The sequence below is a fragment of the Lepisma saccharinum genome, chromosome 21 (assembly GCF_977018435.1).
Source record: "Lepisma saccharinum chromosome 21, izLepSacc3.1, whole genome shotgun sequence".
NCBI classification, from domain to species: domain Eukaryota; kingdom Metazoa; phylum Arthropoda; class Insecta; order Zygentoma; family Lepismatidae; genus Lepisma; species Lepisma saccharinum.
In genome coordinates this window covers 14,924,193-14,936,610 of record NC_139249.1, presented here as the reverse complement: position 1 = coordinate 14,936,610, position 12,418 = coordinate 14,924,193, and the positions used below count along the sequence as shown (strand labels likewise).

Genomic DNA, 12,418 nt, shown 5'->3' with positions numbered 1-12,418 from the left:
TCTTTTGTTGTTAAAATAAAATGTGTTAGTTAATGTAAAATTAAAGTAATTAAAATTCAAAAAATAAAAAAATACTGAACAATTAAACAAATAAAGATCTAAGAAAAAAAGCAAACAACCTAAGTCAAATTCAAGCAGCAAGAGGAATACACAGAAACCAACATGGCATCCAGAAAGAGAACTCAATAGTCACACCCATAGCACAGTTTAAAAAACTACATAGCTGAAACCTTAGAGAAACATAAAACTGCAAACACAATATATCTAGATTCTTCCAAGGCATAGGATAGAGTAAAAACATGGCTTGCTTATGGACAAACTTAACAACATAGGAATAAAATAGACAAGCAATCCTTTTTTCAGTAGGAAATTCCAATTACTCAAGTAAGCTACATCATACGTAGTACATAAGAAGAACAAATTAACATCATCAGCAGTAAACCATCATGCAACTTCTACCTGCTGAAACAACTAAGTGAGTATAATTTATCAGAAAAATGCCTACATTTCAGCCTAATTTACCTCTACATTAATAATACTACCAGAATATTAAAGCTACAAAAGTGAACACTAAGAATAATGTTCAGACTAAAGTATAGGGCATCTTGCAAAGGATTATTACTCCCTACAAGTCAATAACAATTATTCTAAATACTACGAACTTGGACAAAATATAGTCAAATACACAACACAAGAAGGAAAATAATTACAAGTAAAGCAGCAGACACTCAATATCTCAAAACAATCATGTAAAAATATTCTACAACAAACTGCCTCATAACATAAAACTGCTAACTCCCCAAAACATATACAAATACAATCAGTAAAAACTACTTGAAAAGGGAAAACTCTCTACAGTCTCACAGGGTTGATGTAAAATAACATCAAAACTTAAAAGCATGCACAGTCAATAGTGCTCAATTTGCATACAGTTCACATGCAAACTCTCATGAAAAGGTTCAAAAACAGTCTCCCAGCTCAGTTCTCATCTATACTTGGACAACAAAATCCTGCAAGAAATTCTCAGAAATCCTACCTTTCCTACCCTTGCTTAAATAGCTAAAATGCAATCTTCATACTAAAATATTGAAAAAAGGCATATCTATTTACAGAAAAATGTGTACACATGTGTTTGTCTGCGTGTACTCTTAGATAAATTGATAAAAAAGCAATATAGTTATAAATCAAAGACTATACCTAATAATATTAATTTCAAAATAAGCTGATAGAAAAAGATCTAATAACTACAGTATAAGCTTTTAATTTTTGTTAATTACAAAAATAAAAGTTAAATACAGTAAATAAACTTGATCCCTTACATTGAAAAAGGAACATAAATTGAGAGTATTTGAAAATAAAATCCTTAGGAATATATTTGGGCCTAAAACAGATGAGGAGACAGATGAGTGGAGAAGGTTACGTAATTTAGAAGTACATAATTTGTATTCATGTCCAGATATTATTAGAATGATTAAATCAAGAAGACTTAGGTGTGTAGATCATATGGTACAAATGGGAGAGGAAAGAAGAGTATACAGGATTCTTGTTGGGAAACCTGATGGTAAAAGATCAATAGGAAGACCAAAACAAAGATGGAGGGATAATGTAGAGATGGACCTAAAGGAAATTGGTAAGGAAGGAAAGGAGTATATAGATGTTGCTCAGGACAGGGACAGATGAAAGGTATGTGTTGCTGCAGGCATGAACATTCGGGTTTAAGAAGGCTAGAGAGTTAGTTATACATTAAATAAGCACAATATTTGGATTGTAAGTAGAGAATATAACAAATGTACAATGCATTGTGCGAAAACTGTCAACTTTGCATTATAAGCAGAAAATTAAACCAGTTTGCCCTAGAAATACATTTTAAGAATAGCCCAAAATAGCATGCGTAATAGAAAATTAAAAAAACTTTCTGATGAATAAAAGTACTGACTAGTGCTGAATGACTCAATTACTGTAAAATATTATTCTCTGATTCAAGTAATTTAACTGTAAACATTATCTTTTGTGTGTAAAATATAATTGTTAGTTGAACTGATAAGTACAAATATTAACTTTATACGCCTTCATACACTCTAAATAACATAAATTTGATATATGAATTAGTAACAATTTGTTAAAATTAAGTTAAACTGTAGAATTGTTTTCTTAAATAAATATAAAGTAGTAAAAATACTAAACAAATAATTCCTTCTTTTCCTATTTAAAGGATGCCAAACAGTGTAAACCAGTTGTTAGTGGCTAAATAACATAAAATTTGAAGGCAGTAAATTTGAAGTTTTTAAAATACTGCCTTTTACCTAACTTTGTGAATTAAATACTAGTACATTTTGTCAAATTATAAATAAAATATACCTATTTCTTTGGTATTTGTACTAAAGTGAAGAAAATGTTACTAAAACTTGGCTAGTACAGTAAATCTAAAAGTTTTAGCTTTATTTGTCCGTAACTGGATATAATTGTAACTTGTTAATCTTGCCAAACACAATCTTTACCTCAATTTTGGAAGCTAGCTGAACTTTAGCGGTTCGAATTACATATAGTGAAGGCCTCTATAGTGGAAAAATACACCCAGTCTGTAAAAATTTAGAAATGTTGTCTCCTTCTCTGTCGAACCAGACCAAAAGTGTTCTCAAGTGTTTCAATATATTTCTTAACATAACTAACTTTTCAAAAAAAATACCTTGTGCCCAGATAGCTTAGTTGGTATAGCGTTAGGCTTTTAACCTATCTGTCCAGGGTTCGAGTCCCTGTCTGGGCGATAACAATTTTTAAATTTTGTCATCGGATCTTGTGCAACAGTAAGTCGTAAGTAAGCTTTTAAGTTTCTCAAATATCAGCATCTTTAGCTAACAGTACAGCATAACCAGTATTATTATAATAGCAAAGTTCTGGTGGTAGAACCTACACCTACTGTAATATCTCTGTGGTATTAACTTACATGCAGCCCATAACTTTTGGGACTGTTTCTCCTCCGTTACATTTCCTCGCCATTTACCCTTAGCGTCGCGATTAGCCTCAGAAGCAAAAAAGCGAAATCTTATATTTGTTCTTTTTATATCTCTGAAACCACCTATACTATAGAACTACATTTAATGAATTTTGCAGTCTTCCTGTTTGATCTGTTAAATAATCTAGTCAATAAAAATATACTTGCATAGAAAAATCTGTTTTTCAGATACTTTAATCGGGTAATCTGCTTTTGCGTACTTCCTCAGAAATATACACAATCATAGTTCTTTATAAATTTAGCACCTGATATAGAATAAGTCGAAGTCTAGTTAGAGTTGGCCTGTAAGTGCTTCTGGCACATGTAGTTACTTGAAAAAAGCAAATATTTGGTGTATAAAAGATAGCATTCTTGTGAAACAGTAAAAAATCAACCTCATTTCCTCGTAATATTAGCTGTAAGTGCTTCTTGCAGATTAACAAAGCTCTGGCGTGTGGGCCTACATCACCTACAAATCTTTGTAAGGTTCGTGTTGTCCTATAAATTATCGATATACATACTAAATCCCTAGTTACAGCCTGAGCTTTTAATTTCAATCAGAGAATTTCAGTGTTCAGATAGTGATTGTAGCCTCGTATAATAAACCAAATGGAAATAACCCAAGTGTTGATGCACCCAAAAAACCAGTAATACTTCAAAAATACCTTGAAAAAGGCTATAAGGCTAAATTATTCTTCTAGCATAGAAAAAGTTTAGCAAATGGACCTATGGTCCATATAGTCAGTTGCCTTTGAACTTCGTCTTGTCCTGTGAATTGTCAATACATTGATAAATGGTTATATATATATATATATTTTTTTTTAAAAAAAGGAACAATGTTGGTAAGCGTCCAGTTATGGAGCCATCGGTAAAGGAATTTCAGTCTTTATAGACACACAATAATTTTCGTTACACTAAAAATTTGGCCTCGTATAAAAGTAAATAGTCGAAATGATAAACATTTCGTGTACTTTATCCAGTAAGCCTTAGCTAGAAATACAATAACAACGTTACAGACATAAAAATTAAGCAAGCTTTGATATTCTAGTGGCACATAATAAATATAAAATATCCTTTAAAATACTCTGACAAATAGTTGTGGGTTATCTGAGATCAAAATTTTCAAGCCCTCTCTCCTGCATAAATAGGCTCTAGAATTCACTAAGCCTCAAAATAATATTGGGTACATAAAATAAAAAGCAGATGGAGAGTGATGCTGATCGCATCATCTCCAAACAGCAAAAACAAAAGTATATGGATGGAGCCCTACCTGATATATTTAGAAAACTTTACCTAGTATAAGAGTAACAAAATACTCAGCAAACTCTAAAATAAACAAACTTTCCTACGTAGCAGGCGTAACCTGACCTAAATAAATACATATAGAAATACAGAACCAAAAATAGCATAGTGGAAATCAGTAAACCCTAATAATAATAATAATAATAATAGTAATAATAATAATAATAATATATTCTGTGGCTTACATTTTAGCTAAAAATACTTTTTCTTTAGTGTTTTTGAAAAGATTTAAATAAATACTAAACTCTAAGTTAAAAATTTGTAAATGTATATATGATACAAAACAAAATAAATACAAATTAATACATACCCTGCAAAAAATCAGTAAAAAAGTTGAAAACATCTCTTTGTGCATCCAAAATATAATAACAAATCCTTCCTGACTGGATTAAATTGTGTTATTTGAGTAATATTAAGCCTAAACTTGTAAAATAAAAGGGTAAAACTTGACGAAACACACTTCATGTGTACAAAATTTAATTCAAAACACATCTAAATTGTGTTATTTGAGTAAACTAGAGAATAATCCTGTAAACTTGGAAAATATATCTGTGTGTGTGTGTGTGTGCGTGTGTGTGTGTGTGTGTGTGTGTGTGTGTGCGTGTGTGTGTGTGTGTGTGTGTGTGTGTGTGTGTGTGTGTGTGTGTGTGTGTGTATGTGGATGTATGTGTGTGAGTGCGTGTGTCCAAAATGTAATAAAAAAACACGTTCAAATCGTGTTATTTGAGTAAATATTAGGCTAAACTTGTGAAATAAACAGATAAAAGTTGAGAACACACACTTTGTGTGTCGAAAATATAACTAAAAATCTTTCCTTAATAGTATAAATAGTGTTATTTAGGTTAAAAATAGGTATAAAATTGTAAAATAATAAGTTAAAAAGGTGTAAAAATATCTTTGTGAGTCCAAAATTTAATAAAAAATGTTGCCTGAATAGTATAAATAGTGTTATTTTGGTAAAAAAATTAACATAAAATTGTAAAATAATAAGTTAAAAAGTTGTAAAAATGTCTTTGCGAGTCCAGAATTAATAAAAAATGTTGCCTGAATAGTACAAATAGTGTTATTTTTGTAAAAATAAGAATAAGCTGTGAAAATGTTTGACATAAAGTCAAAGTTTGGTAAAAAATAAACTCAAAATTAAGTTAAATAGCACACAGTAACATACATTTACTACCTAAATCAATAATCAAAGGGTCCTAGGTTCGTTACCCCGTGATAAAAGCAAATGGTGAAAACTGATAGCTCTCCCTTCTTCATAGTACAGATAAAAAAAAACTGCGCTAAAGCGTCCTGTGCCTTGGGGCAACCCTGAGCGGAATATTAATTGGCGGCGGAAACCAGTTCTACAAGCGAGGCATAGCTTCAAAGATTTGGCCCTTGCTGCGCATTTCCAGACATCCTTTGTTGTCTGGTTCAATCCCTCCCCTGCCTTACAGTATTGCATACCTTTCTCCTGTTCTTGCGTACTGGTTAACCTTGAAAAAACCGGTTCTGAAAACCTACCGACGCGTTCTCTGATTGGTCAATCAGGTTCTTCCTTTGTCCTGACGTTGTGACGTCATTTGACCTTGAACGCTCTTCCCCCAAATTCCTTTCTCGTCTACCTGCGCGGAGTTCACAGTCTCCTGTCTGGCGTGACGTACCACCGTCCTTAATACAATAATAACATACATTATTACATAGTACTAATTAATAATATTGCATATCGCAGGTTCGAGTACCGGGACCGTCCCCAATCGTAATTGGACCAGTACCTACAGCCATTACCAGCTTTCATAGCGGTTCATAAACCATAGAAAACTTATTTTCAATATTATAAACATTAATATTATCGATTGATACGTTACATACTTTGCAGTAATGAATATAAAACCATATGCATAGCGTTTAGTACCTCTAATTACCTTCTATATACATATTTTTCATAAAATAAATAATTATATATTTATAAAAAGTTATAAACAAGCAAATACATAAATGTAAAGTACTCTAAGTACTTGCAAATGAATTCTAAGTACATGCGAATTAATTAAAACCCGTGCAAATTAGTTATAAGTACATACAAATGAATTGCGAATATTAAATAGCAACATCCACTATCGTAGATATCAACTACTTACACAACCGTTAAGACGATCGCCTCCAGATGATGACGTATTGACTGAGCGCTGCGGCCTGAACCTCAAGATGGTCTTGCCTGGGTTCGATTCTCCATTTTAAGCAAATCACATAGAGGTTTGCATAGAAATTTAAAGTGTAGGTCCTGCCCCGATTAGACTATTCGAACGTAAAAGTGGTTTTAAAACATTTTTTTTGTCTATTAATAAGTAACACAATACACATGATGATCCCAACTACGGAGGCATTTAGGTATTAATTAAGTAAGAATGAAAGGTTGTAGGTTCAAAATAATCTTTCCCCATCTTGTCTCGTCGTCGCCTTGTAATCAGGCGGTCCCGGGTTCGATACCCGGTGGATGCACAAGTGGTTCGGATCCCACTTTTAACTATAGGTCCAGTCACGATCAGCCTTTCTGTGCATAAAGTGGACTTAAAACACCAACTCAACTCAACCCATTTTGTCTGATCAGCTACATCAAATAAACGATAGATTGATTGGTGTCTTGTCTTTTTCTTATTTTACGTTGCTTTTCTGCTACTTTTAGCTAATTGCTACTATGATAGAACTGATGAAGAGACGCAAAGGAATGTCCAGGACTCAAACCCGGAACATGCGTTCGTGTAGTTGTGAGACAACCACTCAACGCGCTCGGCCAGTGAGGTGACAAAAAATAATTTGTATATGTGCATGTGCAGTCATCTGCAATAAAACGAGACAACTAGATCCTGAAATGCTCGCTTCCTGACGGTCGTTGCTATCTCTACGTTGATTAATCAATAGCAAACAATGGCAAGTTCTGCCCCAGACATAGAGATAGGCAGCACACATGAGGATCTAGTTGTCCCTCTTTTAGTGACTGCACAACCAAGAGAAAAATCACTACTGTTAGTGAAGAATTATTAAAATGAATGCAAGTACTACGATTCATATTCTTTTTTTGGCGGACGAGACAAGGAACGGTAAAAATAAATATGTAATACTAGGTGGTAAGGGTAAACTGGAGAAACTTCAACCTGTTTTTCCATAAGTCTCCAAGAACGACACAGTACACGGTGTGGCCAACGACACTCACATACCAGTGCATCATAAATTTTGCCTTTTCAAATTATTTTATGTCTTTAGTAACTCATGCATCGAGTTGTACTGTTTCTTATGTATCTCTCTAATACAATTTGGCAGAACCGCTGTTTGTTAATGCTCATTGCGGAGTCTAATTTCAGGAGAAGAGTTTCCTTGTCTCTCACATATGAGGAGACAGGCTCATCTTCCAGATGGAATCTATATCTAATTCTATCCTCTATTTGGAACTGATCGAGAGATCCAATGAACTCTTCGATCAGCTGTATTTTCAAGTTTTCATAACTGATCTGTCCATTTCCTGCTGATTGGGTGAACGGTTGGAACCATCGCAATGCTGGCCCACTTAATAAAACCGAAAGCATACGCCTTTTCCTGTCTTCGTCCCTGTTGTTAAGTACGGTGGCACTCTCATACGTTTCTCCAACTTGGACACATCTTCCCCCGAGGTACACTGAAATTGGATACTCTCGAACAGAAGAGGGTGTACAAACGGTGTTTGAGCCATTGCTCCCAACGTGTTTGCACTGCGCTATCGATGGTGGTGCCTGGTTGTGGTAACAGCCTAACCCGACTGCGCGTTACCACACTACTGCAGTATGGGGTGGACGTGGCCGCATTTACGCGTAAACATCGATAGTCTACATTCTACACGTAGACTATTTTATACACGTAGATTACGTAATCTATGTAAACAACATGGCGAAAGATGATAACTTAGCAAAGGGCGCCGTGGAAGTAAAACAAAAATTATACTGCTTATCAGTTGTTGATGTGTGAGAAGAACTTTTCATGCTCTTTCTCCCAAATTTGAACAATTTCTCACCTAGGAAGAAACCTAATATAGAAATATTCTAGTGTTTTATGGGGGAAGGACCACTCTTGGCTCACAACTGCCATCTGTTGTTGTTTTTGCATATTATTTATCTTCACCCATAGTTGATAATAGAAGAGACGAGAAATTTTGTTGTAAATAGGTTCTTTTGATTTCGTTAGGAACCAATATAGTTGAAAATGTCACTTTCCTTTCATGAAACCCTTGAAAATTAATTTTAATGCACTTTAGATTGTCTACGTAGTCTATGTAAACTACAAACCAATGTAATGTACGTGTAGATTACGTGTAGACAACGCATGTAGACGTAAACTTATTATAGTCTACGGCACATCACTGGGCAGAGGTCACCCTCTTCACTGGACGGTAAGCCAATATTCTCAGCCAGTTCCCTTAATCTGTCCAGAATTGAATTCGATTCGGCTTCAATGTCGAGTATTGACATAAAATATCACTTCCAGCGATTGATTTTAAATCCCCCCCCCCCAAAAAAAATCGTGCGTGATATTCATTGGGATTATCATGCCCAGGTCGAAGTGAAATGGATGAGAAACACAAGCAAATCTCCACCACGTGGCAAAGCACTAAGGGCTTGGCACTTGCTCATCTACACATGTATATGTCCCCCCAAAGGACAGCGATTGACGGACCTGAGCAGATCAAAATTAAATAACCAAAATTGAATGCGTTTATATGCCTAATATCATCGTGTTTGAGGGAAGATGGAACTTACCCCGTATGTACGTGTAGAGTGCTCTTTTTGTCCTGTCCGTAGACCGCAATCACACCTCGCTCACCCCGGCAGTGACCGGAAATTTCCCTGTACGATTTCCTTCTCATCACCTTTGAGATGCGAGACTCATACATGCACTGACAGACATTCCACGGAAAGACGGACGGACACGACTTATTCAATTTTTACTGAAAACTGACTTAAAATATACAATGAATGTTGAAACATAATTATATAACCAATGCTTTAATTTGCATTTTGTGTAACATGGGGAAAAATACAAGTAATAATAGTAATAATAATAATAATGGGTTATTTTGTACTAAAAGCATTGAAACCGCATCATAAACCGTCAATTCCAAATGAGATTCGTTATTTTTACCGGAACTATGTAGCCTAATGCACCTTTAACCCTGACATGTGAGCTACTAGTAACAATATAGTGCAATACGTTTTTCTGTACAGTGGGATACATAAATAATCATGCTCTTACTGACTTTCGTTTTGCATTAAACTACAAGGGAGAGTCAAATGAAAGCCTTGATTTGATCTTGCTTCTTATCTAGTAGATTTCTGTTTGTAGTGTTGCACAAGTTTGCTGCATTTTAGCTCAGACCTATTGCTGATCTACATAATATATTTTCAACTTTGAATTAATGCCTGTATACCTTAAGAAGAATAAGTCTTCGGGGTCCACGTGCAGTCACTTCTCAGCCACTGCGAAGGCCTTTCCACCCATCTGCCTGCGAACTGAGGCCATTGTCAAACGTTCTCCTCTATTATTAAACTTTGTAGTGTGGTAAGCGTTTACCGAGTAATTTCTGTAAGTTTTAGGCTGACAAAGAGCAAGAAACAACTCCTCTTCACTAGCGCAAATGTGTATAGGAGGCGCCATCTTTAAAATAACCAACCAAAATGGCGTTTTGAAGCTCATTTGATTAGTGTTGAAGCCTTGAGGTCGTTTTGTAAATAACAGTTGAGGACAAGGGAGCGGAAATTGATGAGATGTCATCTTTTTTTCTGACATCTCTGACACGAGGCCCATTAAATATACACAATATTACACTTCGTCTAGAACCCAAAAAAGGTAATTTTAAAGTGCATTTTTTTTTTTTTTGCCAATTTTCAGGTTTTAGGTCATTTTCTCCGATTTTCGGCATTTTACCGTCATTTTTCGCAATATTTGGTGTATTGTATCGTCATATTTTGTCACTTCTTTCATTTTGGTGATATTCTTGAGTCTATTCACCAAGCTTCTCGCAGGATTGCAATTTACGTGCAAAAAAAAATGCTGTACTGGTGACAGTCTTTGTTGTGTCGGGTGAAACCACCAGGTGTCCGTCTGGGACAAACTCAAATTTAAGATCAGATAAGGAGATTGCATTTTGTTTAATTTTCTTTTCATTTAAATTTTTAACCCGAAACCAACAAATTTAATTATCATTTTTTGCATTTTTCACGTCATTTTTTCTCATTTTTTAGGTCATTCTATAGGTCACATACCTATATTTTTTAGTTCATCAACTTCCGCTTCCTATTGATGACTCATGTAAATTTGAGCTGAATACAGCCTGCCATACAATTTTTATTGGACTATTAAGGTTTTCATTTGACTCGTGTAATATATAACTACCCTATTATGTGTCTTCTCCAGCTAGTCTCGTCTACCGTGGCCGAACAGTAGGACTTTTTCTTTCCTATTTTGTAATGCACTAAAGTATACAAATACGAGTACTAACAAATGTCTATTTTCTTTCAGGAAGCACATTTTTGCTCAAGTTTGCAACTTTCCCTGAGTTCGTTTGCCATGTATCCGAGAGAGTGCCAATGGTGATCCAGCCATGATGGCAGAAGAAATACTGCAGAAGCTGAAGGAGATTCTGAACAGAGAGAAACCTACTTACTCCTCAGTGAACAAAACGCCAACGATGACTCGCCTAGAGAACTTCTTGAAATCACTCGAAATCCTACGAAACGAGTCTTCCGCCATCTCTTCGTCAACGACCGAAGCAGACTACCCTCTGAATCCGGCCAGTGACGCAACAATCTTGGATCTCTCGTACTGGTTCCACGAAAGGCACGCCATCTTGAGAAGCGCCTTCATTGTTGCCATGTATGCGCTTGTGGTGTTCGTGTCTCTCTTCGGCAACATCTTGGTGTGTCACGTTGTGCTGAAGAACAGGAAGATGCACACTGTTACCAACACTTTCATAGCGAACCTGGCCGTGTCCGATCTGCTGCTGACGTGTATAAACATTCCGTTCAATGTTGCCAGGATCCTTCTTGACGATTGGGTGTTCGGATCGGTGCTGTGTCGTTTGGTGCCTTTCGCCCAGGTGATTTCTGTGTATGTGTCCTCGTTCACAATGACAAGCATAGCTTTGGACAGGTATCAGGTCATTGTCAACCCCTTGAAGCCGCGGCTGTCGACGTCACATGGGATCGTCATCATCAGCTTCGTCTGGATGCTCGCCATCTTGTTGTCCCTCCCTTATGCGCTGTACCACGAGGTGGTGCCTGTGTTCACGTATAAACTCCTCCACCGCTGCCAGGCCAGGTTTCCATACCCGGCACTGGAATTCAGGAAGTGGTTAACCCTTTCAACGTTCCTTATGCAGTACTGCATCCCCCTGTCCGTGACTGCCGTTTCCTACGTCTTCGTAGCGAGGAAGGTCTGGTTCCGGAAGATTGTCGGAACGACCACCAGAGAGCAGCTTCGTCTGCAAACCAAGACCAAGAAGAAAACCATCAAGATGTTGATGGTCGTGGTCCTTCTCTTCGCCGTGTGCTGGTTGCCGCTCAACATGTACCACATCTTAACAGACTGGCTCACGGAGATAGGTCCTCATCGGTACAGCAGCGGGACACTCTTCGCCTGCCACTGGTTAGCAATGTCCAACGTCTGCTACAACCCTTTTATATACTGCTGGCTAAACGAGAGCTTCCGGTCAGGAGCCAAACGATGGGTCAAGTGCAACGGTGGCATCATGAGCAAGAATCACTTCAGGGTGCATCCTGGTATTGAGATAAACGGAGACCTGGTACCACTGAACCCCAAAACGAGACGACAAGAGTCAACAACTTCTTGTACGGCATCGTGCAGCGTTAGGTCCCAAGACTCTACAAGGAGCCACAAGAAGCCTTCTAGCCATTTCAGCTTCAACGGTGCAAGCGACAAAGCTGCAACAGAGCAAAAGTTCTTTGTTCCAGAAGACCTTTTCCTGGTCAACGTGACCTCCAGGAAATCCCAAGAGAAGAAGTCCAAACGGAACTCTCCAAGTACAGAGCAGACTCGCTTCGGAGCTCGCAGACAAGCAACAACAGTTGTGGACTTGAGCTGCGACGGGAAGCAGCT

The 12,418-nt window shown here is 36.7% G+C and overlaps 1 protein-coding gene across 1 annotated transcript in view; it reads left to right on the top strand.

The window, feature by feature from the left end:
- LOC146004462 (armadillo-like helical domain-containing protein 3) overlaps positions 1-10,908 on the top strand; it is a 122,568-nt gene extending 111,660 nt beyond the window's left edge. The window contains exon 11 of the mRNA XM_083143318.1: positions 10,823-10,908. Within this exon, the coding sequence (XP_082999444.1) occupies positions 10,823-10,908 (86 nt within the window). The remainder of the gene's footprint in view (positions 1-10,822) is intronic.
- Positions 10,909-12,418: the final 1,510 nt, after the last annotated feature.